The following is a 26,502-nucleotide window of genomic DNA, read 5'->3' on the forward strand; positions in this document are numbered from 1 at the left end:
GTTAAAGCGAAAGTGTTAATTCAGAGGAAAGTAGCAGAATCCCACAAAACACATAACACATATTTATACTTTAGCTTCAACTACAGCACAGAAATCACATCTATCTATCTATCTGTCTGTCTGTCTATCTATCTATCTATCTATCTATCTATCCCCTCCACATTATGCTATTATAGCTGCATCTCATCTTTTTTATATCATCTTTTTAAGCTGCATGTGTCATGTTTTTATCTGATTTGATCATTCCATTCCATTCCATTCTATTCTATTCCATTCTATTCTGTCATATTCTATTCTATTCTATTCTATTCTGTCATATTCTATTCTGTCATATTCTATTCTATTCTATTCTATTCTATTCTGTCATATTCTATTCTATTCTATTCTGTCATATTCTATTCTATTCTATTCTATTCTGTCATATTCTATTCTATTCTATTCTATTCTATTCTGTCATATTCTATTCTATTCTATTCTATTCTATTCTGTCATATTCTATTCTATTCTATTCTATTCTGTCATATTCTATTCTATTCTATTCTGTCATATTCTATTCTATTCTATTCTATTCTGTCATATTCTATTCTATCCTATTCTGTCATATTCTATTCTTTTCTGTCATATTCTATTCTATTCTATTCTGTCATATTCTATTCTATTCTATCCTATTCTGTCATATTCTATTCTATTCTATTCTATTCTGTCCTATTCTATTCTATTCTATTCTATCATATTCTATTCTATTCTATTCTGTCATATTCTATTCTATTCTGTCATATTCTATTCTATTCTATCCTATTCTGTCATATTCTATTCTATTCTATTCTATTCTGTCATATTCTATCCTATTCTATTCTGTCATATTCTATTCTATTCTATTCTATTCTATTCTGTCATATTCTATTCTATTCTATTCTATTCTGTCATATTCTATTCTATTCTATTCTGTCATATTCTATTGTATTCTATTCTGTCATATTCTATTCTATCCTATTCTATTCTGTCATATTCTATTCTATTCTATTCTATTCTGTCATATTCTATTCTATTCTATTCTATTCTGTCATATTCTATTCTATTCTATTCTGTCATATTCTATTCTATTCTATTCTGTCATATTCTATTCTATTCTATTCTATTCTGTCATATTCTATTCTATTGTTCTATTCTGTTCTTTTCTTTATGTGTTTCTGGGTTTCTGCTGACTGTACAGACAGTGCTTCAGCTGAGTGAGCTGCTCAGTTAAAGAGAAGTAAAGTACTGTATATATTAGGAAATTTAATAGGTTACAGATTACTAGTCACTCTATTTAAAATTACTTATTCAAAATAATCTAATTTATTACATTTGATGACTTTTCTAATTTTTTAACCAATGTTTCCAGCTGTCAGGGTAAATATTCCCATTAAGCACCAAAATCTAAGTCCAGCTGTGTGTCATGGATACTGACATGATTTATAAGGGAGATCATTTCTTATAAAGCAACATTTATCTCTCATTGTAAAATGTATTCATTAGTTCATGTAGATTTTATAATATAATATAAAGATGTTTGATGAATAAAGAAGGTTTAATTGGTACTGTGACTACATTTAAGTCCATGTGTGCTCCTAATAAGCCCACATCATGATTTATTTACTAAATATTAAAACATATATTGATTTCAAAGAATTAAAAACAGCAATATATGTATTCAGTAACATGTTAAATATTAAAAACGAGGAAAAAACCCTCCTGAGTAAAATCTTAAAGGTTTGTACATTCATCATTTTCATCAGTAACAGTAACAAATTAACCCTCATGTTGTCCTCGAGTCATGGAAGGAAGGGAGGAAGAAGGAAGGAAAGGAGGGAGGAAGGAAGGAAAGAAGGGAAGGAAGGATGGAAGAAAGAAGGAAGGAAGGAAGGTAGGAGGGAGGGAGGAAAAGAGGAAGGGAAGGAAGGAAGGAAGGAAGGAAGACCCGGGAGGACGACACGAAGGTTAAGGAAATATTTCAATCAATCAGTCAAAGTGGGTAAAAGATATCTTTTAATTGTATTTAATCTGTTGAAAAAATGATTTGGCTTCTTTATTTCTACCCAAATATGCTCTGATAAATGATTCAACCCTCTGAGCAGCTCACTCTTTAACATGCTCCAACCAAACTGTGTTAAACTGTTCATCAGTTCGACTATTACTGACACATTCTGACAGACTGCAGCCACATCTGTAGGTCAACACACAGCCGTGCATCAGGGCAGGAGGAGTGATAGAGTAGTAACATCATAATAATAAGCTAGAGAGCAGGTCGGTGGCGGTCGGGTCGGCTAACCTTGGTGAAAGTCCTCCGTGTGAACAGTTGGTCGGAGACGTGAGCGGGCTAGTCCTGCTGGGAGTGTGACGCTGAGGCGTTCGGCCAATGGTGTTGCTCGGAGACCCCTGGAGAGAAATGACATAATGATGAAATATAAAAGGCAGCGTTTTGAAAATCAAAGGGCAGGAACTTAAAAAACCCTCGCTGGATCTTCTCTATAATCGCCATTTGTTGCTTTGAACAGCTCAGCGTGGGACTTTAGCTCAACTCACCACGCTGCTGCTGCTGGTGTTACTGGAGTTCTTCAGGTGGTTGTGCAGCAGCTTGGTGGCTCCATCCTGGAAGGTTTTGGGCAGAGCTCCCAGCAGCATGGTGAACTCGGGGGTGTTGAGCTCAAACAAGGAGATGAGCACCACCTGGGCCGCCTGCAAGTTTAGCACAACAGGTTAGGATGGTGATGGAAGAAGGGGGGGTGGGGCGGGGGCGGGGGCGGGGGCAGAGTGGAGAGATCAGATGGTTTCTTTGGTTTCAGAAATGTCTTGACTGTGTGTTTTAACCCTCATGTTGTCCTCGAGCCAAGGAAGGAAAGAAGGAAGGAAGGGAGGGAGGAACGATGGAAGGAAGAGAGGAAGAAGGAAGGAAGGAAAGAAGGACAGAGGACAGAAGGAAGGAAGGTATGGAGAAAGGAAGGAAGGGAGGAGGAAGGAAGGAAAGGAGGGAGGAAAGAAGGAGGAAGGAAGGAAGGAAGGAAGGAAGGACAGAGGAGAGAAGGAAGGAAGGAAGGAAGGTAGGGAGAAAGGAAAGAAGGGAGGATGAAGGAAGGAAAGGAGAAGAAAGGGATGAAAGGAAAGGAAAGGAAAAAAGGAAGAGAGGAAGGAAGAAAGTGGGATGGAGGAAGGAAGGGAGGAAAGAGAGAGGAAAGAAAGAAAGAGAGAAGGAGGGAGGAAGGAAGGAAGGAAGGAAGGAAGGAAGGAAGGAAGGAAGGAAGGAAGGAAGGAAGGAAGGAAGGAAGGAAGGAAGGAAGGAAGGAAGAGTCAAAACAGACGGGGTCAATTTGACCCGGGAGGACGACAGGAGGGTAAACAGCTGCTGCCGGTGAGACAAAACAGCTGAACTAACTTTTATTTTAATTTATAAAAAACAGAGAAAATACAAAGTGATGCTGCAAAATTTAGTTGCTAATAAAAAAAAAGTCAAAATCAGTTCTGAAACCAGATCAACCAACTCCTCGATGTTGTTACTCAAACATTCACATCAGCCTGTAAGAAAGAAAACTGTTGAGTAAGAAACTGGTGAGTGTTGAGAAGCTGCATTCAGTGAGAAACTAAAGAAAGAGAATTCATCTATTCAAAGACTTCATCATCACTTCATCGTCGTAGCAACATGCAAGTGAGTACAAGTCAAATGTAAAAGAGGCCTGTAGAAAGTTTCTTACTGTTAAAAAGGAATATAAGTTCATGTTTAAAGGTTCATTACAAAACATTATACAGAGAACTAGTCTGTAATGTTTTACTATGGGGAGACTTTAACCCTTACATACTGTTCAGGGTCACATTTGAACATTTATATTAGCCAGACTTCTCCTAATGTGACCCACAGTATACAAAAATGGGAATAAAATGCATCATTATTTTAAATTATTGTGCAGCTGATACACATTTTATACAGTATATGCAGTTTTACCTGTATTTATTTAGCATTCAAACATGTTGTATGCATCATATTGTATAAACTTTTCTCCTGGATAATAAAACAGTGATTGTGAATGTATTTTTTTTTCTCTCCATAAAATGAATCAAACATTAATTAATGACTAATGGAGAATTTATGAATGTGAATTGGTGTAGAGACTAATTATGAGTCAGAATATGAACAGTATGTAAAGGGTTAATATTTGTGATATGAGCTATAATAACTAGCTGAAATTGAACTTTTCTCCTCTCTTTAAACCTTAAAGCCCCAAACTGCTTTTCTTTGGGTTTCCCTTTTTATATTTCATTAAACTCTGAAAATAAGCAGTTAAATGATTCATTGACTATCTGAAATATTCTGTGATGATTGGAAAATGATCCTCGTCATTTGTGCCAACCTGTAATGATTTATGGATACAGTATTTGTTTATGATGGATGCATTTCTAATTTTTCATATTTAGCTCTTCCTATAGAGATTGAATACACTATTATCACTTAACACTACACATACAGATACTACAGAAACTATAATTAAGATCCTACTTTTATAAAGACATTTAGAAAGTCTTATCTCTATAAATCTCTATTCCTGTACACAGACACTGAATGTTAACAACATGCAGGAGAAGTATGCAGGACGGTGGATGAGAGGAAGTTAGTGAGTGAGACAAATCCAGAAAAAGGTGTTAGGCACTCAGAAACATGAGCAGAAACAGCATTCCTATCAAAGTTGAGCCACAAAATCGCTCAAATAAGTCAGTTCATACAAAGCAAACAAGCCTTTTCACTCTATTACTTTTATATATGAAGGTTAAACCTGCATCTTTTCCTGGTTGCATAACAAGCTTGAATCTAATTGGTGAGTGATCAGACAGGCACAGACTCTCTTTCAAAAAAAAAAAAAAAAAAAAAAAGTTGTTACAGCAAATCAGCTCGAGCGTAAATGGTACAGAGGTGAGTGAGAGATGCCACACTCCAGTTTTCACAGTCTCGAAGGTGTTGGTTAGGCTCCGCAGGCGGGGGCGGGGGGGCAGGAGGGGGGGGGGGCGGGCTGAGGGGAAGGGGGGGCATTGCGTGCTTGTAATAGTAATTGGTTGCTGCTGCTGTTGTTGTTGTTGTTGTTGTTGTTGTTGTTGTTGCGGGAGGGGCTCTACCTGCTTACACCTTTCTTCCTGGTTGCCCTCAGTGGAAAGTAAGGCTGCAGTACTGGACCTGCCAGCTAGCTCGTCGCTCACCCAGTTATGAAGGGTCTGGGGCAAAGAATGGGAATTACAGAATGACACAGGTCCTCCCTCTTCCCCCCCTCCACTCAAATCCCCTCATCCCTTCATCCCCCCATCATCACATTACTTGGATGCAATACTGTACTGTTAACTTACCAGGTTTTTTCCTTTGATTGTTTATGTACTTAAAATGAGAAAAGGAGACTATGCTGCTATCTTTCTCATATATAACATTATATTTTCTATGTATCATTTAAATGTAACATATTTTGCTTAGAATATATATTTTTTAATCTAGCTATATGAATATTATAACGGCTATTGTGCTCTTAGGGTCCTATCTATATCTTTTGTCTATATGTATATATTATTTACAATTATATGTCTATTTTTCTGTACTTTTTGCTGTTTTATTTTTCTTATAATTTGGTTCTTTTTTTTATTACATGTTTTAATGTTTCCAATTTTTGCAATAATTGGGTTTTATTTATTTATCTTTTTTAATTGTATGTTTCATGCTTCCAGTTCTTACTGTCAAATGTTTGTTTTTATGTAAAGCACTTTGAGTTGCCCCTGGGGATGAAATGTGCTACCGTATATAAATAAAACTGCCTTGCCTTGCTTTTTTTTATTATTTTTTTTAATCTGTTTTTTTTTTTAAATCAAATTTGAGTTATAATTCTACCATTTTGGATTCATGTAGATTTATATATTTTTTTATTTTATTAGTTTACAAATGACATCGATTATACACATATAGGAAACATAAATGGGGGTTTATTCTAGGCTCTTTCTCTCTAGTGTGAGGTGTTACATTAATTTAAGTTTATTTAAGATTATTACAAGGAAGGTAAAAAGAGAGATTAAGAGATATAGATAACAGATTTACAGATATGCTGTACAGTTGCATGAAGAAAACTTAAAATTTGCAGGTGCTAAGTTAAAAAAAATAGCTTAACCTCTGTAGATCAGACCAAACTGGAACTGAGATGTTCTACAGATAGGAGGCCTGAGTTATTAAAGTTATTGTTCTTCCTATTTTTTATTCATTCTTTTGTACCTAAGTAGCCTTTTATGTATTTAAGATGTCGATGTTCTAGTTGATTTTTAGTCTGAAGAACATCACACTGTTGATATCCTAATAAATTCCTGCATTTGGGAGCTGCAGTGTGCAGACTTTTCTCCTGTTTTGGATGCAATACTCTACTCATCTTTCATATAAAACAAGCTGCCACAAAGCAATACGATGTGGTTTAATCTTCCTAGAGAGCAGATATTTTGTGCTGACCCGCGTAGATTTATTTTGAAAAACCTGTGTGGAGGTCAGGTCCTGATTTGAATCTAGATGATGTTTTCAGTTGGAAGAGCAGCAGTGGAAAAACAAACACGAAGCTACACACAGAGAGGGGAGAACATGACGCGCGGCAGACAAGGAGGGAAGATAATGGGCCGTTGACCCGAGGCCGTCCGCATGGAGAGAGCCTTTCAACTAACTTTACAACTGCTGCTACACAAACACTACAGCCTGAAGATCTCAAAATGTATGCATGTAAATATATATAAAAGATGCACGGGGCTGTCCAATGCATCCAGGAATAATGGATCTATACTAAAGATATACACTTTATATCTGGTTTACTTCTTATAACTTTATACTGAACGAGTCTCAAAGCATTTAGTTTTGCATTAAGCGTAAAAATAAAAATAAAAGTTTAGTATATTATTGTAGATTATATGTCCACTAATTATATACTATATAAATAAAATCATAAAAGGAAAGAAGGCTTTTCATTAAGATGGAAACATGAACATTTTAGTTTTTGGTTTATCCTCTATCACACCTTTATTGACCCTAAAATTAAAAGACATTAACCCTTCTGTTGTCCTCCAGTCAAGGAAGGAAGGGAGGAGGAAGCAAGGAAAGGAAGAAGGGAGGAAGGAAGGAAGGAAGGAAGGAAGGATGGAAGGAAGGATGGAGGAAAGAAGGAAGGTGGGAGGGAGAAAGGGAAAGAGGAAGAGAGGAAGGAATGGAGGAAAGAAGGAAGGACAAATGGAAGGAAGGAAGGAAGGAAAGGAGGAAAGAAGGAACAGTGAAAACAGAGGGGGTCAATTTGACCCGGGAGGACGACACAAAGGTTAATAATCTCTGATCACTCCATTGATAAAGAACAAAAAGTTAAAAACATGTATTGAATATAAAAACATCCTGCTGAAAATAAGAACAGATTTAAAGTCAAGAAAAGGAAATAAAGAAACACCCAAACTATAATCTGGATAACAGGACAAACCAATCAAAGCATAAAGTTGTCTTGAGATATTTAGTATATCCTGAGCTGTATCAAACCTAACACAATAATATTCTCTGATCACTCCAATAATAAAGATCAAAAAGATAAGAATATATGCATCCTGCTGAAAATAAGAACAGATTTAAAGTCAAGAAAAAGAGATTTAAAAAAAACATTTAAATAATGATTATTAAGATTTCCACTGTCTGTGCTGAATAACAGGTCAAACCCATCATGGTGTAAATCTGTCTCCTCACTCAGATTGGACTTAGATAGATGTGCCTTACCTTCCTGACGTCAGAGCTTTTGGGTTCAGTCGTCCAGGTGATGATACGAGACACGGCCAGTCGAGTCTCGCTGGAGTTCACAAAGTCCGTGGGATCCATCTGCCGAGCCAACGACTCGATGTACTTCAATATGGCCACTTTGACCTAAAAAAGAGACGACAGGCTTTGAGCACGTGTAGTCACCAATTATTTAAAATCAGCCTCTCTTTCTTTTTACTCTACCTTGAGGTTTGGAGTCTGAGTCTGATCCACTATAAACCTCATCAGGATGTTGAACTGTTGGTCGAATGGGAAGGACTCCCTAAAACACAAGATCAAGAAAAAGAAGAGTTAGATTTTTTTATATTAGAGTGTGTATATTTTATTATGAATCATTATCAAAGAAGCTGAAGGTTGTGAGATTGTACTCACACTGACTCAGTACTTTAAGGCCTCAATATGCTTCAAATCAATTCTCACACTCACTTTCCTTCTTCACACAACTACATCCGTCGTTCTTCTTCTAATACAACACCATTAAAACCAGCTAGGAACACTACTACACCTTAGCCTGTTTGAAGCCTAATGAAGCCTTTATGAGTTTGTGCCTTTTAAACAGATTTCCATCTGGATAAGTGTCGTGGAAATTGCCTAAAAACACTAAAATGAAATGAAATAATGGATTGAAGATTAAACAATCCATTATAATAGTACAATAAGGAGACAGCACATCTCAATGAGCAAAGGGCAAACTTGAACTATTATAGTTTCTAAGGGAACAAAGAAATCATCTATCAGCCTATTTTACCCAACAGAAAATAACCATGAGAACATATATTTGCACTTAGACTGGTCATGCCAAAAGTCTGGTCATGCCAAAAGTCAGAGCCTCAAGTCATAAATGATTACTTGCCACCTAAGTTCCCCACATCCCAAAACTCAAGAGCTTCTATCCTATTTGTTGCTTCCCTCAAACACTTCAATCTTATTTTTATAGACACTGACACTGAAGGATTATGAAGGTGTTGCAACAGGTGGATTTATTTCCAAAGTTGCCCACAAACTGAGTGATAAAGAGCACAAAACTCTCCAAACATAGCACTTATCAGCCAATTATTGATGTTAAAATGTCCCTTTATCTATCTGTAATCCTCTCTAATCACCCCATTCTGTTACCCAAAGCTAAGCATGTCAGACCTTGTGATATCCAGGGCCTTCTGGACTTTGGCCTGGACTGAGCCCAGCAGGTCTGCGCCCATCTTCTTCAGCAGCTGGGTGAGAAGGACGAAAAGCCAGTCCTGTAGATCTTCTCTGTGCACCGTGACAAAGTCCACGAGAGTCTCCAGGAACATGCTGAACACCTGAGGAAGGAAGACGCAGCCGCAGAGTGAGCACAGCAGGAAACAGCACATTAAGAAAGAGATTCAATTACTCATGTTTAGTTTTTTTGGTTAATGTCCGTTTGAAGAGTATAGACTAAAAACACACTTACTCTCTGTTGTTAAATCCACAGCAAGGCAGACCATGCGACGAGAGACACTCAGTTAGTTTCAGATAAGTCACAGTTTTGTCATGTACAGACGTATTGTGGACATCATGCTGAAATCATAATAATGACATCATCATATCGTGCTTCAGTTAGTACAGTTCTTGTTTACCTTGCTGTGTGGATCCGCAAACATCCTCGTGAAGATCTCACAGAGTCTCTTCAGCTCCACTCGGCTGCAGAGAAGAAAAGATAGAAATCAGTGCAGAACTCTTCAAAATGCTTCATTAGCTGCATCATAACTCTCTTTCTCTTTCGTTCATTTTTATTTTAATTATTTGGTCACACTTGAGCATTCTGCACGCAAAGTACCAACATGCATATTTCCAGGTCACAGTCAAACGTACACTGTGGAGTTTCTGACCTCTCGTTGCACTATGAAGCAGTTTTTTGTTCATGAGCTGGTCACTTTTTTGTTTGTCTGATATGTGCAAGACAAAAACATGCACGTACGCCCAGGTGATATTAATCCACTGATCTACAGGTGGCAGTATTGTGAAGAAGAAAAAGAAGACTTCAAGCTATTAAATAAAGATTTAAAAAATCCAGGATTTCTAATTTTTTTTTGAGAAAGGTCTTCAACACTTTTAAAACCTTAAGAATAAACACAGTGTTCTGCAATAAGAGACACTCATTGCAAACATACTTTTATAAACAAGAACAATATAAGCATGGATATATTATAATGGATAGGGCGCCAATTTTTCCCAGTGGTCACTTGTGGCATTGCAGCTATAAAAAAAAATCCCCCTGCAGCCTCCTAGGAGCATTTTAAAAGAGATGTCTATAAAACTGTGACAAGACACCTTAAACTGCAATAAAAAGGTAAATTATGACTCTTTATGTTATGAATTATTGATCCATGGAGGTTTTATATGTGTAAAACTTTCCTCAAGCCGAGAAAACTGATTTAAAAACACTACTGTGAATATTCAGTGGGCCAAATAACATGAAAGCAAACCTGGAGGCTAGAAACTTATAAGACTTAAAGGACTGAATGGGCGCCATATTTGATCAAGTTCCCAGCTCTTATAATACATCCATGACTCTAACGGGGGTCTTTGTGATCCCAATCCCACCTCAGTATTCTTTGGCTCTTGAGGAGATTCTGCAGACCCAGCAGACCCTCCTTCCTCTCTGACCAGTTGGAGCTGGCGCAGTGGTTCAGGACCTCGGCCACGTCCTCCGTCTGGCGCAGGTAATGCGGGATGCCGCCGTTCCTGGAGCCGTACGAGCGCTCCGAGCAGGCGCTGGACGCGTCGCTGTTGGCATCATCGTCCGAGTACATCCCCGGGGATTCGTACCTCCGCCTCAAAGGCTTCCTCTGCAGGAGAAAAGGAACAGAAAGGTTGTTCAGTATAGACAGCAGAGCACTAAGAAGAGTTCATGTTAAAGAAGATCTGATGAAAGGTTGCCAGTTGCATCAGTAGCCATGCTGTTTAACTCTATTGTTTAATGTCATTTATTTCATCTATAATTTAACTTAATTGAAAGTTTATTTTCTATTATAGTATGCATTTTTTTTATTCTAGATGAATATCAAAAGCCAGTCAAGCAGTGCAACAAGTAAGCAGAAGTCCTGACTATGAATGCAATGCAATACAAACAATAGAATATATTTAATCTTATTATATTATTAAAAAGAACAACATTTAGGATTTGATGGTAAAACTAAATTAAAATTAAATATATGTATATATGTATTGAATAAAAATCAATAAGGGCAGAGAAGCTTCATGAACCACTAAAAATTATTACAATGAGCAAAGCTGCATTATTGAACTTCTGAACTTGATTAGTGTGAAATGGCATGAAATTAACTAACAGTACGTAAAATGACCAACTACCTTATTCCTGGAGTCTCCTAATAGCTGAAAATGGTAAAAAAAAAAACAACCAAGAGGAGAAGAGGAGAGAGGGAAGGTTTAACGGGGGGAACAAAGAACAAATACACACCAGATAACTAATTATAGACCAGATAACACTTTACTAAGAGTAACTAACACTTTATTAAGAGATATAGATACAGATATTCTCACTAAAGATCAGAGTAAAGGATGTTCAAGTCATTATTAAAAAATCCTCATTACCAAAGTGCAAAGTTACACACTTCCAGTTCTACGGTCTCAATTAATACTTTAATCTTGCAATGCTAGTTTTGACACACACATACCTTTAGATTAAAACCTGCCTGGTGCATTAATAATATATCTAACAATCTAAATGGTAAAGACTTCTTGTAATGATGTCTCTCTTGAAGGCAGTGAACTCACCAGAGCATCAGCAACAGCAGCCTCCACCTCGGTGCCCGTGTTAAGGACCCTCATGGCGTTAACTGATGCAGAGATTCTGGCTTGGTGAATCAAACCGTACCGATCTAAGACAGGAAATAAGAAAAGAAAAAGAACAAAAAAAAAAGGAAAAGATAGTCAGTGAAGCTTGGTAAGAAAAGTAAATGTGGACACTGAAAACTAACCTGCAGGCAAAAAAAAAAGCAAAATAATAAACATAAAAGCTATAAACTGTAAAGAGGGAAAGTTTCCAATCACCAAAATGCAAAATGAAAAGATAAAAAAGAAAAAACCCAACGAAAAGCAGAAATCCACTACAGCCGTGCCGTTTCCCAGAGAGATGATGGATAAAGAGCACCGACAGTTCACCAAAGAGGAACAAAAACACACACAAACAAAAACATAAATATGAGCTGGTGTGTTCAAATATTACAACATTAAAAACATCAAAACAATAAAAGGCACAGTGATATGAAACCAGATGAATTCGTTCTCCTGGACAAAGAAACCTGAAGAACAAAACTTTAAAAATGCAAAAAAAAAAAAAAAATACAAATAAACTTACAGGCTGCTAAATGAGACATGATAAATAAATATAAATAAATGAATAATCAAAATGGAAAATAACAACCACATATGAAGCGAGGCTGAATCACAGACTGTATAAGGCACCGAATAATGAAAGATTGGTGATTAAAGGACGATAACACACAAAACGTTTCCTTTTACATGCTACAGTCATTTAAATGAAGCACCTTGACTGTTACTTTAATCTGGGGGGTCAAACATGAGGCTCGTGGGCCAGAACTGGCCTGAAGAGGGGTCTAATCCAGCCTACTTTTCTTCCTGTCTTATTTTCCTTCCTTCCTTCCCTCTTTTCTTTCCTCTTTCCTTCCTGTCTTCTTTTGTTTCCTTCTATCCATCTGTCCTTCCTTCCTTCCCTCTTTTCTTTCCTCTTGCCTTCCTGTCTTCTTTTGTTTCCTTCTATCCATCTGTCCTTCCTTCCTTCCCTCTTTTCTTTCCTCTTCCCTTCCTGTCTTCTTTTGTTTCCTTCTATCCATCTGTTCTTCCTTCCTTCCCTCATTTCATCTTTCCTTTCTGCCTTCCTTCCTTCTTCCCTTCCTGTCTTCTTTCTTTCCTTCCATCTTCCCTTCCTGTCTTCTTTTCCTTCCCTCCCTCTTTTATTTCCTCGTTCCTTCCTGTCTTCTTTTCTTTCCTTCCTTCCTTCCTTCTTTCCTTCCTCCCTTCCCTACTTTCATCTTTCCTTCCTTCTTTTCTTCCTTCCTTCCTTCTTTCCATCTTCCCTTCCTGTTTTTCCATCCCTCCTTCCTGTCATCTGTCCCTCCTTCTTTTCTTCCTTCCTTCTTTCTACTGGTCTGGCCCACATGAGATCACATTATATTTGTCCTCTTGAACAGAACTTAAACTTAAATATTCATAAAACACTAAAACAAAGTCACGTAACATAACAACCACAGAAGCATGCGGGTATAACGGGCACTGATGCCTCTGATTGAGGGCATTTAGGGGTAAAAACCCCCCCCAGAGGGACTGCTGGGGGGTTTGGGGGGGGTGGGACGTCCGAGACATGCAGGTCACCTGACTGGCCGTGGGGGTCGGCTGTGGAGAGAGCGCTGGTTGAACGGGAGTGACGTCGGGAGGCTGCGGGGGGGGGGACATCCGGACCAGAGGGGTTAGTGACACACACGTCATGTTAAACACCTGCTGATAACGTCCAGCTCAGGAAATGCTTTTATATTCTTCTACACTGTCCCACCTCTAATTTTAAATATATGTATCTATCTGAAATGATGAGTGGATTAATCAGTTAGTAAATTAACAGAAAATTAATCGGCAGCTCTTTTGATTTATTTAAAAGAAAAATGCCAAATATTTGCAGGTTGCAGCTTCTCAAATAAGACGATGTGAAGCTTTTATGTTTCATACATCATAATAAACTGGTTATCTTTTAATTTTAGATTGTTAATTGAATAACATAAGACATTATCAACTCTAAATGTGTCTATCTATTTTTCTCTATTTTCTAACATTGTATAGATAAAATGATTAATGAAGAATTTAACCATTAGTTGCAGCAGTATCTGTCCAGCTTCATATTTATTCACTTTTATTTATAAGAGAAACTAGTTTGTGTTTCTGTTATGAAATAAAATTAAAGAGAAACTTAGTAATAATGTGTTTTCATTATAAAAATCATGATTAATGTTTCTTTATGAATCAAAACTTGATTTAGGATTTGTCTCCAAACAGATTTCAGTCACATCTACATAAACTACATTTAGATATAGTGTAAAGTAGAGGGAAGCCCAATATACATGATATGCACCTGCATTTCATTCCTCCACTTTGTTACCCATGACAATTAAGAAATTGTGCATATACTCCATCAATCAGCTGTTATAATAACTTTACTGAGGCTTACATAAGACAGAATGAATAGGAGTGATCCCAGTTCTATTTTAAGGCGGCAGAATACAAAAAAACAGTAAATAAATCTATTAAATTAGCACAAATATTAAATGTGCTGTTTCCAATACAATCACCAACAGCTCCATCATTTATAGCACTTATTTCACTCCTGCTTTATAGATTCCTTCATCATACAGTTATTGTTGCAGAGTCATGATTTAACCTCACTGAGATGCTCCAGCACTGGAAGTACAGGAGCAACCGCTGCACACTGGCTGCAGGTTGCCATGACGACTGGCTGCAGTGATTACTTGGCTCTATTCGGTATATATTTTATGTATCATATGTATTCCTGTGTGTTTTAATGATGGTATTTATACAAAACCACAACTTATGTACACATTATTCTATAGAACAATTCAAACACATGAATCCAACATTAGACAGTCCAAATAAACACATTTAAAATGAAAAAGACTCAAAAAAAGGAAAGAAAAACAAGCTTTATCCACCTCACAGAACAGTAAATTCCTTCAACCAAGAAAGTCACAGTTAGTTCATGCACACAGAGAGAGATCCAGGCAGAGGTTTAATGTGCAGAAGATCAAACTCAAACAGATGTTGTGGTAAAGATGGTTGAGTTGGGACACTGTGGGCTGGAAGAGCTGCTCCAGGACCAGCTAGTAGCACAGCGGGTACTCACCCAGAGGAGTAAAGCCCCGAGCGGGGCTGGTGTCGCGGCTGCTCTCGCGACTGGTGTCGCGACTGCAACCCTGACTCATGCTGGGGCGGGGAATGCGGCTCCGGGCTAGCGTGCGGTAGGGAAGAGCAGCAGGAAGAAGAGCTTTACCACACAGGCTGGCTGTCAGGACAACAAGTTAGGGTGGGAATGTCAGTGGGCATTCATGGAGCAATGGGACAGAGATGGAGAAAATAAAAACAGAAGAGCAGAAGGAGTGAAAAGAGGAAGATTTAAAAAGGTTTAAAAAGGAGAGCAGGTGTCTTCTACTGCTTCTACAAGAGGAGTGTTATGAGTGTAATCGCTCTCATAGCTTTTTAATGTACATCAATGTGCAGTATCCGTAATTCAGGTGTAATATTTCTTTACAAAAGTTTACACCAATTTGTCCCCATGAATCAACAGACGAGTTTAATTATTGGTCCAAAATAAGCAAAAATGAGCTCAGTAAAAATTGAGTTAAATTGTTTCCTGTATTAAATGATCACATGATGTATCTGACTGTGGAGCTACACAGAGATTAACACACTGTAGTTACCAAAAACTTTACAAATGAAACACTGATGTCTCTGAATATCCACAACAAATCTTATGGCAAAAGAGATCAGCTGATATGATTTATCTTGTTTAAATACTTGGAGTATACTTTTTATTCTATTTCCTGATTGTTTTCCTCTTCATAACCCTGTTTATGTCTGATTTTACTTCATCACATTTCCTCTTAGTTGTTTTATTTTATTATCTTCTTATCCTTGTTTTCCTTTTTAATACCTCAACCTCACATTTCTGGTTCTATAGTGACTTTATGTTATTATTTATTTATTATATTATATTATCCTTTTATTACCTTTTATTGTATTTAGGTATTCTGAATTTTTTTATCCTGCCTCTGAAAATGATCCTCCCTGAGCTTTGCTGTTATTGGGACAAAACTAGAGTATACAGGAAAACAAAGAGGGATTAAGAAGTGAAGAAGAAATAAAAGTGAATGAAAAGAAGAAGAAGAAGAAGAAGAAGAGGAGGAGGAAGAGGAGGAAGAGGAGGAAGAGGAGGAAGCGGTGGTCGAGTGCTGGGTGAGTGAGTGAGGAGGTCAAACAGCATACTGCTAGTAAAAAGGTTAGACAGTGTCGACACTGCAAAGAGCAACTCAAGCTTTCAACTGTTAATATGTGACAAAGATTAGATACAGAAAAAAAGAAGGGATCAATGGGTTTATGAACATCAACACATCACATTATTATTAAGATAAGAAAAAAAAGACAAAAAAAACAAATCATACCTTCCCCTTTATAAAACAAACATATCAAATATTAATAATCAGTTTCTTAAAGTGACAAACAAAGTGAACAATTCAACATTTTCTCTTCTTCATACTACAGTAGGTCATAATGAACAGAACATTAAAGATGAGCATGGATATAAAAACCACGACAGATGAGGAGAGCGTCGGTGACTCAGACTGCCAGGAAAGGTTCGACTCTGCTGGATCTGCTCAATAATCACATGGTGTTGAGTTTCTGGAAGATGTTTGAACCCTTTTGGTGACGACTACCAACAATACTACAAAACTAGATTTCACTGTGTCTGTAATTTAAAGTAAAATAACCCCAAAAAACAAGCTGTATTAACATTGAGCACATATGTTTTCATGTTAATCATCCATCAGAATAAACCTGTGAGCTGTTGTTGTTATTTGTGATAATAAATGTGTCAGTGTTTCAAAAGGACAAAATATGAAAGTTTATCTCTTTATCAGGAAGTTAAGATAAGATGGTTCAGTTTCACTTATTTCTGACATAAGCCCGAGTCACTTATCAGTAAACAGTATGTCCATGCCGCACGTCATTTTATTGGCATTAAAGACACTCCCAGTTTCTTGTTTTTCCTTCCTTATGTCCTTCTTTCCTCCCTTCCTTCCTTCCTTTCTTCCTTCCTTCCTTATGTCCTTCCTTCCTCCCTTCCTTCCTTCTTCCCCTCCTTCCTTCCCTCCATCTGTCCTTCCTTCCTTCCTTCCTTGCTTCCTCCCTCCCTGCCTCCCTTCCTTCTTTCCTTCCTTCCATCTGTCCTTCCTTACTTCTGTCCTTCTTTCCTTCCTTCCTTCCTACCGTCCTTCCTTCCTCCCTTCCTTCTTTCCTTCCTTCTGTCCTTCCCTCCTTCCTCCCTTCTGTCCTTCCTTCCTTCCTCCTTTCCTCCCTTCCTTCCTTCCTCCTGCTCCTGTCCTTTCTTCCTTCATCCCTTCCTCCTGTCCTTCCTTCCTTCCTTCCTCCCTTCCTTCTTTCCATCCTTCCTTCCTCCCTTCCTTCCTCCTGTCCTTCCTTCTATCCTTCCTTCCTTCCTTCCTTCCTAAGATCTAAGTCCAGCTGTGTTGTCATGGATACTGACATGATTTATAAGGGAGATCATTTCTTATAAAGCAACATTTATCTCTCATTGTAAAATGTATTCATTAGTTCATGTAGATTTTGGAATATAAAATAAAGATATTTGATGAATAAAGAAGGTTTAATTGGTACTGTGACTCCATTTAAGTCCATGTGTGCTCCTAATAAGCCCACATCATGATTTATTTACTAAATATAGAAAATAATATTGACTTTAAAGAATTAAAAACAGCAATATATGTATTCAGTAACATGTTAAATATTTCAAAAAATGAGGAAAAAATCCTCCTGAGTAAAATCTTAAAAGGTCTGACTTCAGATGTAACCTCCTTTGTAATCATCAACATATTCATCAGTAACTGTAATTTAATGACACATTTACTCCCCAACAAGCATTTCTTCATTTTAGGTGATTATAATATCAAGGTAGCTGCTCAAAAAAGAGGTAAGATGAGCAGTTTCCCTTCTTTTCTTGCTTCCACATGTGACCCTATTTCCCTCTTCCAGATGTGAACCACATAAAACAGGAATGAGAGTGACTTGTCTGAGCTGAACTCACCGAGGCCCATTCTGCTGGGGCTTGTCTCGCGGCTGCACCCTTGGCTTCGGGGGATCCTGCTGCGTTTGTCGGCCGGCGTGGTGTTGGCCGTCGCCGTGGCTCGAGGGATGCGGCCGTAGCTGCTGTGGCCGAGCAGCTTGCCAGGAGAGCTGGAGCGACTGCCAGCTGTCCGGAAGAAAGATAGAGATAGAGAGAGAGAGAACACACAAAAAGAAAATGTTAAAAATGGTTTGATAATAATCTGAGCAGATTACGTTTAAGGAAGTGATATAATCTCTAATTACATGCTTAAAGAGTTAAACTTTTCTTATAAATAGACTCAATGCTGTAGGGATAGTGCAGTTTAATAGTAAAATATTGTAATATATTCTTGTATAAACCCTTGTTGCTTATATAACTGCTTTAGTAAATTGTAAAAGGTGAATAAATACTTCCAGAGGATAAAAAAAGGGACTGAAACAAATCCCACAGGTACAAAAGTAACCGTTTTAGACTCATTTGTCCTAATATCCATAACACTCTTAACCTTCCTGTCGTCCTCCTGGGTCAAATTGACCCCGTCTGTTGACTGTTCCTTCTTTCCTCCCTTCCTTCTGTCTGTCCTTCCTCCCTCCCTCCTTCGCTCTTTCTTTCCTCCCTTCCCTCTTTCCTCTGTCCTTCTTTCCTTCCTTGCTCTTTTCCTGTCTCTGTCCTTCCTTCTTTCCTTTCCTCTCTTTCTTCCTCTCTCCTATCCTTCCTTCTTCCTTCCTCCCTTCCTTCCTTTCCTCCCTCCTTTCCTTCCTCCCTCCCTTCCTTGACTCGAGGACAACAGGAGGGTTAAACAAGCAGCCTCAGACACAACACACCTTTAGCTTGAGATCACTTTTATCTACTATTTATCATTTTTAAGGGTTTTTTACAGTATAAGTTTTACTACTGTAGTTGCAGTTGTTGTAATTGAACTTCCTTTATGTAAAAACCTGCTTCCACTAATGTGCATGAAAACTATTTTAACCACAACGAAAAATGGGAAGCGAACTGAACTTCACAAAAAAATGAAATAAGAACAATTTGAAACAGTGACAAAATACAGATGTGACACTGTAGAGGACACACAGACAGGGTGGGTGAGTGAGTGAGGGTTAGAGACTATAGAGAGACATCACTGCTGCACAGAGTCACAACTACAACAACAACAATAATAATAATAAAGACACAAATGGGCCGACTCCGATCAGCTGCTCAAACTGTGACGTAAATGAAAACATGCTGGTGAAATGAAGGCTGAAAAAAAGAATGAGACGACGACGTGCAAAGCTGTGTGCGCTAAAAAAAAGGGAAAAAAGAGGGGAGGTGGAGGTGTGTGGAGGTGGAGGTGGAGGCGTCTGGCTTGCGACTTGGATGAAGCTGAGGCCTTACCACTGATGGGATTGGCTGATCTGGATCCTGCGTGATGGAAGCAAAAGGCAGGACAGGTGGAGATCGAGAACGGTCAAAATGAGACAGAAAAGGGGGGGAGGAGTTATGTTTTATTGACTTTTCACCCAGCATGCATGCACTCTGGATGGCTGTGAAATTGTTAGCTGTTAGCACTGAGACATCTCCAGAATATATACACATAAATATATATTTTTATAGAAATAAAAACACACATTTAACTCAACAAAAAACAACAACACAAGAAACGCCATGTGAGCACACACGCACAAATACACACGATTTGTGAGTGACTGGAAGTCTTTTTTTGGGGGTTGCTGCAGGGCATGAAAAACATCACACACACACATACACACACACACACACACACACACATACATACAAATATATATACAAGAAACAGCAAGACGTCTAGTATGATCTCCAGAAAGGTCATACTTATATATGAGAGTGACAGATCGGTATGTGTAATGTTGAATGTGTGAGTGTGAGTGTGAGGACCCATTTATGCTCAACGTACGTGCGAAAATGTATACGTCCATTTCAAACGATGTTACCGTCACTGCTCACATACTTCCATGCCTCCTTTACCTTGGCATGGATGTTAACCAATACATCCACCAGGGGGCAGCACAGAGTCAAAAGTTTATGACAACAACAAACTCAAAAACAAACATGGCGACTGTGGAGGAGATATTGATAATGTTCCTCTTGCATAAAAGACAAAAAAAAGTTTAAAGTTTCTAACCAACTCGCAAAATCTTCAATACTATCCTGCTGCAGCCCCGGAGCAGAAGCCCCTGAGGTGACAAAAGCCCCTGGCATGATGGAAGTGAGGTAGAATACCAGAAATTACGTTTTTTGTTATTTCTTCTTCGTGTCTCACTAGAGCTACGTATCGAGTAGTGACAGCAACAGTGCCCCCCCATGGTTTCCGGTGGTACTGCTCCGCTTGGTCCATATCTGTAAGCTTTCTATCTATCGCTCTGGCTTTATGGAAACGTGCAGAAATACGGACGAAATGAACGCAGAGCACGGACAGAAGGCTCCGTCCGTATCCGTATTTAACGTTGAGCATAAATGGGCCTTGAGAGCTCGAGTACATACGCTGAGACTGGGAGACCACTTTGGCTCGGCTGCGCCCCCTGCTGTCCACCACCGAGGTGTTGGCTCCACCGACGCTGCCCGAGCTCTGTCTTCTAGTGCGGACACGACCTGGATGAGAGGCAGGGGTGAGATAAGAAGGGAAGGAAGGGAAAGTAGAGTGAGTTTAATCTGTTTTGATTTAGTGATGGTTGTACTATCCCCAACCCTGGACACAGAGATGCTGGAGAAGAAGAAAAAATCTGGGAAGGGGAGACAGAATGAAGAAGACCTGGATGAGGGGACAGAGCTCCCCTAGAGAAGAAAACACACCACGAAGAGGAGGGGGAAGGAGAACAAGACCAACCTGGGTTCATTAGTATATGCAAATAAATCTCAAGTGTTCGTTTTAACCGGCAATCTTGAGCTCAAGATGGTCGCAGGAATGTAAAAACTATATGAGAGATATATGCAAACTATTTGACCCAGGTGTGAAGAGAGACAGACACACATTAAAGATCCTTCACAGCTGTGCTATGCTTTAAAAAATAAAGAAAAAACACAACCTGTAATGATAAAAAGGGGGAAACTCAGACATTTTTTTTGAGTTTATTCACATCTTCACAACACACTTTATACAAGGGATGGGTGTCATTTAAAAAGTTATGATACCAGAATCAATACAATTATCCTTAATGTGATACTGAGTACTTCATTAGATTCCCATTAACACTTTTAGGTCTCTGTCTTTTATCTGGTGTAACAGGCGTGTAGTGTAGACTCACTTTAGAGCGTTTAGGAGGCATCTTAGCTGCTGAACTGCTTAGCGCGCTAACTCAAATTCACGACTTCACCACCACAGACGGGTCGTAGCTGCTGTGGCAGTGGACCAATCACATGTTGTGTTAAATCAAAGAACGCTTGAGTTGATTGGCTGTGAGCAAGTCCACACAAATAGTCATGTTTTCTAGTTCTGGGTGCAAAAAGGATCGACTGCAGGTATCGCTTGACGGGAGACGTTTCGATTCTACTTGGTATCGATTTATTTCAAGGTATCAAGTACCGATACACAGCCCTACTGTGGTATCATTAATAATAACAGTTAATAATAGTTATTGTAGAATATATGTCCACTAATTGGTCCTGAGGTAAATAAAAAAAATGAATAGGTAAGTAAATAATTCAATGTGAGATCTAATGAGTCCACTTTTAAGTTGGAAACATGAGGATTTAGTTTTTGGTTTAGTCCTATATGTCCTGACCTTCTTGGTATCCATTTATTGAGTACCGATACCCAGCCCTACTTTTTTACAACAAATATAAAAAATCTAAATCTATCTTTTATAATATCTAAAGTGTGTCTACACTACACACCTGTTACACCGGATAAAAGCAAGTTCACAACATGTGGAATGGGTATCTAATGAAGTACTCAGTTGGTATCAGTATCACTTTAAAGGGACTTAGATTGGTACTGGTATCGTCATTTTTAAAGGATACCCAGCCCTAAGTGTCCATCAGCCACAACAATAAACAGACACTTTTTTCTCCCCTGAATTGAGACAGTGTCTGGTGAAGGTGTGTAACATACAGCTGTAATTCAACATGCAGTGGGTCTGAAGCTGTTTCTCCCATTATAAAAAAACAGCTTCATCATTGAAACACAACACAGCTCAACCTCTAAAACATTTCACTCAAAGTACACTTATGTAAGAAAAAAACTAAATGTTCTTTTCAAATCCAAACTCTAGCCTCTGAAAAATTATAAATGGCAACTTTCACTGAGAGACGACAAAAGCCCTGTTATAAAATATGAAAAGTGAGCAGACGGTGATGATTCTGTGATAAGTTGGCGGTCAAAAGCCAATTTCACATCTCGGCTAGAACATCTAGTGTTTAGACGGTTACATAACACCCTGAGAATAGCCCGAGATAACAGAAAAATGACACAGCGAGCTAAAAATAAGTCTCCTTGAGCACTGTGCTCTGTACAGTATGTTTGACGACTAGCTCATAAAGATTTAACATAATCGTCCACAAGACATCTGATCTTCTATTTACTTTGACTGACCCTACCTGTTTCCCTCCAGTAAAAAACACCATTAGGATTGTTGAAAAACTGATAACCTGCTGATTTTATGTTTAAGATAACAGGAACTTGACATGTGAGTTTAATGAAACCAGTCTGAAAATATTCTGCATTGCAAAGGAGAGCACACATTTTGGATATGATGTCGAATTTGGCATCCATAAGGTGGAAGTAAGTAATTACAAGTACTCATGTGACTGTAATTAAGCAGGTATGTCATTTACTTTGGTATTGCTTAAATCAGGGGTGTCAAACAGGCCAAGAGGTCTAATCCAACCCACTGGATTACTTTGCAAATAAAAATGACATTCATATATAATGAACATGCAAAATGTTGCAGCCTCTGTGCAAAATAATCTGAAAAAGACTGAGACCTAGTTGAAATTGAAGTTGAAATTACAACTCATTTTTCTTTAGACATCTCAGGCTGTTCATGTTTATTAAAGTAAAGTTATATTACATATTATATATATTATTTATAGGTTATTATGCAGAGGTTTTACTGGTCCGGACCCCTGGAGATGGAAGTGGGCTGTATGAGGCTCTTAAACTAAAATGAGTTTGACACCCCTGGATTAAAGAACATTTATCCATTACTGAGTCAATTATTTATATGTGCTCTAAAATGATCGACAAATATCGAGAGCTAGAAAAAAAAACCCTCCCTGCCTTGAACTAGACAATCATATGCACAGGCCAATCAGATCAAAATCTAATTCCAACAGCAACAACAGCGCCATCTAGAGCTGGTTGCACTCCCTGCAGTTTCTTATTCACTGAGCCTCATAGTTAAACATTTAATACACCTCTATTCTTTTTTCAGTTTATTGCATGAGATTTTTTTCTTTTAATTTTACTTGAGTACAATTTTAAACAAATAAAAGCACTTCTACAAACAAGAAAGAAACCAAACATGAAAGTAGAGACAGAAATCTTCTCTATCAACTAAAACACAATCCTAAAAAGGCACGAAAAATATGACGTCAGATTTGATCGACAGTGTAGATGGCTGTGGTTGTCAAGGTTACAGTCAAAGGAGGAAGTCCATGCAGACAGTCCATGCAGAGATCCACATAACCGACGACCACTTTGGGGAGGGGGGTAAAGAGAAGAAAAGAGGGGCACAGATGAAGAAAGAGAAAAAAAGATGTAAAACGAGTAGCCCGTGACAACTGACAAAAGAAGACATACTTGCACTCCTTCGCTTTTCTTGCACACACACACACACACGTACAAAGAGAGAGAGAAAGAGAGACACACACACACATACACAAGTCTTACCATCACTTTTACCAGGGGTGCCATCTTTTTGGGCATTTAAGAAAGGCGGTGCAGCAGCGAGTGGAGGAGAGGAGAGGTATAGAGGAAGACATTAGTAGCAATTTAAGCAGGAACAGGAGTGAATGGGTAAAGCAAAGTAGAGGAGTGTGGAGGGGGGTAGAAGGGGGGGGGGTCATCATCATTATTAGTCGTAGGCATTATTGAGCCGTGGAGACTCACTGGAGGAGAACAAGTGGAGGAGAGAAGTTTGTAAATGGCCAAAAAATGACAGTAAATCGGAGGGGAGGGGTGGCTTAAACGCTCCCCATTGGCTTAAAACATTAGTGAAAACATTCTTTAAAAAAAGATTTTTTTTGCTCAACCTCAAATCGATTAGTCAGAAGTGGATTTTAAACAGTTCCCACTGACAGATCAGTCTAATGACAAGCTCAGAGGGTCGTTAATAATCCCAGTCAGGCTCATAAAAAGCCAGCGACTACAGGAGAGAAAATGTTTTAATACTTCACCATGACGATGACGGCAGACTTTTTAAAGATTAAACACCAGAGTGAGAAAAGACTTTGTTAACTGAGCTTTGCTAAAGTAAAAAAATGTAGCTTGCTCCTTTTTTCAAATTTAACATCAGTGTTTAGAGTGATGTTGCGTCTCAAATCACATACTTCCTGTTAGTGGGTCAGTGACAAATAAGAGTCACCTGTCAGATAATATATAAGAATAAGATTTAAAGGATTAGAAAAATATCAGAGAGGAAACATATCCATAAAAGCCCACAGTTAAAAAACTAGTAGATTAAGTGACTACATGTCTACCTCCAAATGATATTAGATGATGTCATTTGATCATTCAGGATGTATTATTGATAAACAGCACAATTAAAGGCATAATTAATGTCACTCAATCAATAAATACCATATTTAAAATCATAGGCCACATGCTAGAGATAAAACACCCTAACCCTAATGATCAATAGACCACCTATACATTATAACACAGACTCCAAAAAGCTTTTTATTATTATTATATGAGCCACTGTGCTCTTGTTTTCTTCATTGTGGGACTAATAGAGGATTATCTTATCTTATCTTATCTTCTATTTGCAGCTACTCGCATTAATCGTGACCCAAATAAATCATCTGAACATTGTGAGAAGAAAGATAAAACAAGAGGAGCGAAGGGTTCAGAGTGGAGGAGGTTAGAGGTGTTAGGTAGAGCGAGATGACTTGATGGATTACCTAATGAGGCGTAGGATCCTGGAGGAAGAGCGGCGGCGGAGCTGAACGGCGAGGAGGCGGGGACGGTGGACAGACGTGACTTAGCGCTGGAGGCGGCGTTGACGTCGATGTCGCTACGGGAACGCTGGAGGGAACCGGGCGTGCTGGAAACCCTGGCGCTCACCAGCTTACCTGAAACAACAGAGATGAGACGTTAATACTCAAACTAAACCATCTTATGAACTTTATAAACAATAATAAGAATAAGAATAATAATAATGACCATTTTGTACGTTTAATTTCTGGAGGGGAGGGATGATGATGGGACAGTTGTGGGGATTGTTTATCGTTTTTTTGGTGGTTTTTGGCTGCAGACTGTATCAGCACCATAGACTGTATAAAAGAAATGGACGTAACATCCATGACGTCACCCATTGGTTTGTGGACTGCTGCTCAGAAGCCAATAGTTTCGAATCTAGGCAGCGCCATCTTGAAAATTTCAGGTGCATACTGGGAAAAATAAAAACACGGATTCTACTTATATGGGCATGAGGCGGGGCCATGGGCGGAGCGGGGAGGTTGCTATGGTTGCGAGGGCTGGATCTCAAGGACATTGGGCAATCAACCTGTCAATCAGGACGTAGCCACGCCCTAATGCATACCCTGCTTTATCGTCACATATAAAATCAGGGAGGCCAAAATGTCCCAAATGAACATCATACTGCATTGAAGAAGGCTTTAAACTAGCGATTGAGACCATAAACACATTTTGAAAACGTTTACTGAAGTTAGAAATCAAGTGAGAAGTTGGTGAATTCTCCATTGACTTGTATAGAGACGGTCGCCACCTGGTGGCCTTTTGATAGAATGCAGCTCTAAGTTACTTCCGTGTTGGCTTCATTTCAGAGGACCAGAACTCCCCGCCTGATCAACACGTATTCAATCATATGTACATTTTTTGATTATATGATTTATTCTTGTTTTAAGTGTACTGTCTCGTTGCATGTGTAGTTAATACTCTCATAGTGACTCAAGATTATGAATTCATTTTTACTTTTCCACACAATTGCAGATGTTTACTTGTGTGTGCTGCAATGTTATTTCTTCTGTTGAGCAGTGATGATGCTTTACATGCATTAAATAGTCTATCAACCCTTTAATTAATTCTTCAATCAATGTTTTAAGTGAATCAACAAAAAGCCTGCTCTGTGTCGCTACTGCTGCACATTCACAGCTATTCCCACAATGCACAATTCATCTATTATAATGTATTATAGTGGCTTTTAAATCCCATTATTTCTTATTTTGTTGTATTTATTCCTTTTAAACACTTCCTTCCCATTTAGATTGTGTCTTTTATTGCTGTGCTGTAACTAATCTTGTCTTCATCAGTGAGCTACAGATTCATGCTGTTGAGGACAGTAGGAATAAAAGCTTTTAATCAAGGCAGCATTAGCAGAGTAGATGAAATACTACATCACCATACTTCTTCTAAACTCAATGCTCATCACTTCTGGGAAAACAAATTAAAAGAAAGAGACGCAGGAAGTGACTTACTCCTTGTCATGCTTCCTCCGAGGACGCTCTTCACAGACAGCGGACGACTGAAAAACAAGAGAACAGCAACAGTGTTTGAACATCACATACTGACACAATGAGCATCTGAAAACACCTGACACTTAGTGTTTTGCTTTGTAATAATAATTCTAAGAAT

At 38.4% G+C, this 26,502-nt stretch overlaps 1 protein-coding gene across 1 annotated transcript in view; it reads right to left on the minus strand.

Moving 5' to 3' along the window:
* clasp1a (cytoplasmic linker associated protein 1a) overlaps positions 1–26,502 on the minus strand; it is a 127,720-nt gene that overhangs the window by 10,480 nt on the left and 90,738 nt on the right. The window contains exons 18-32 of the mRNA XM_053328199.1: positions 26,346–26,392; positions 24,810–24,980; positions 20,232–20,339; positions 17,709–17,873; positions 14,733–14,837; positions 11,582–11,685; positions 11,156–11,179; positions 10,388–10,632; positions 9,421–9,484; positions 9,255–9,257; positions 8,960–9,123; positions 8,006–8,084; positions 7,784–7,927; positions 2,566–2,718; positions 2,312–2,418 (exon numbers count right to left, since the gene is read on the minus strand). Of these exons, the coding sequence (XP_053184174.1) occupies positions 2,312–2,418; positions 2,566–2,718; positions 7,784–7,927; positions 8,006–8,084; positions 8,960–9,123; positions 9,255–9,257; positions 9,421–9,484; positions 10,388–10,632; positions 11,156–11,179; positions 11,582–11,685; positions 14,733–14,837; positions 17,709–17,873; positions 20,232–20,339; positions 24,810–24,980; positions 26,346–26,392 (1,683 nt within the window). The remainder of the gene's footprint in view (positions 1–2,311; positions 2,419–2,565; positions 2,719–7,783; positions 7,928–8,005; positions 8,085–8,959; positions 9,124–9,254; positions 9,258–9,420; positions 9,485–10,387; positions 10,633–11,155; positions 11,180–11,581; positions 11,686–14,732; positions 14,838–17,708; positions 17,874–20,231; positions 20,340–24,809; positions 24,981–26,345; positions 26,393–26,502) is intronic.

The sequence above is a fragment of the Scomber japonicus genome, chromosome 11, assembly GCF_027409825.1.
Source record: "Scomber japonicus isolate fScoJap1 chromosome 11, fScoJap1.pri, whole genome shotgun sequence".
In the NCBI taxonomy this organism is placed as follows: domain Eukaryota; kingdom Metazoa; phylum Chordata; class Actinopteri; order Scombriformes; family Scombridae; genus Scomber; species Scomber japonicus.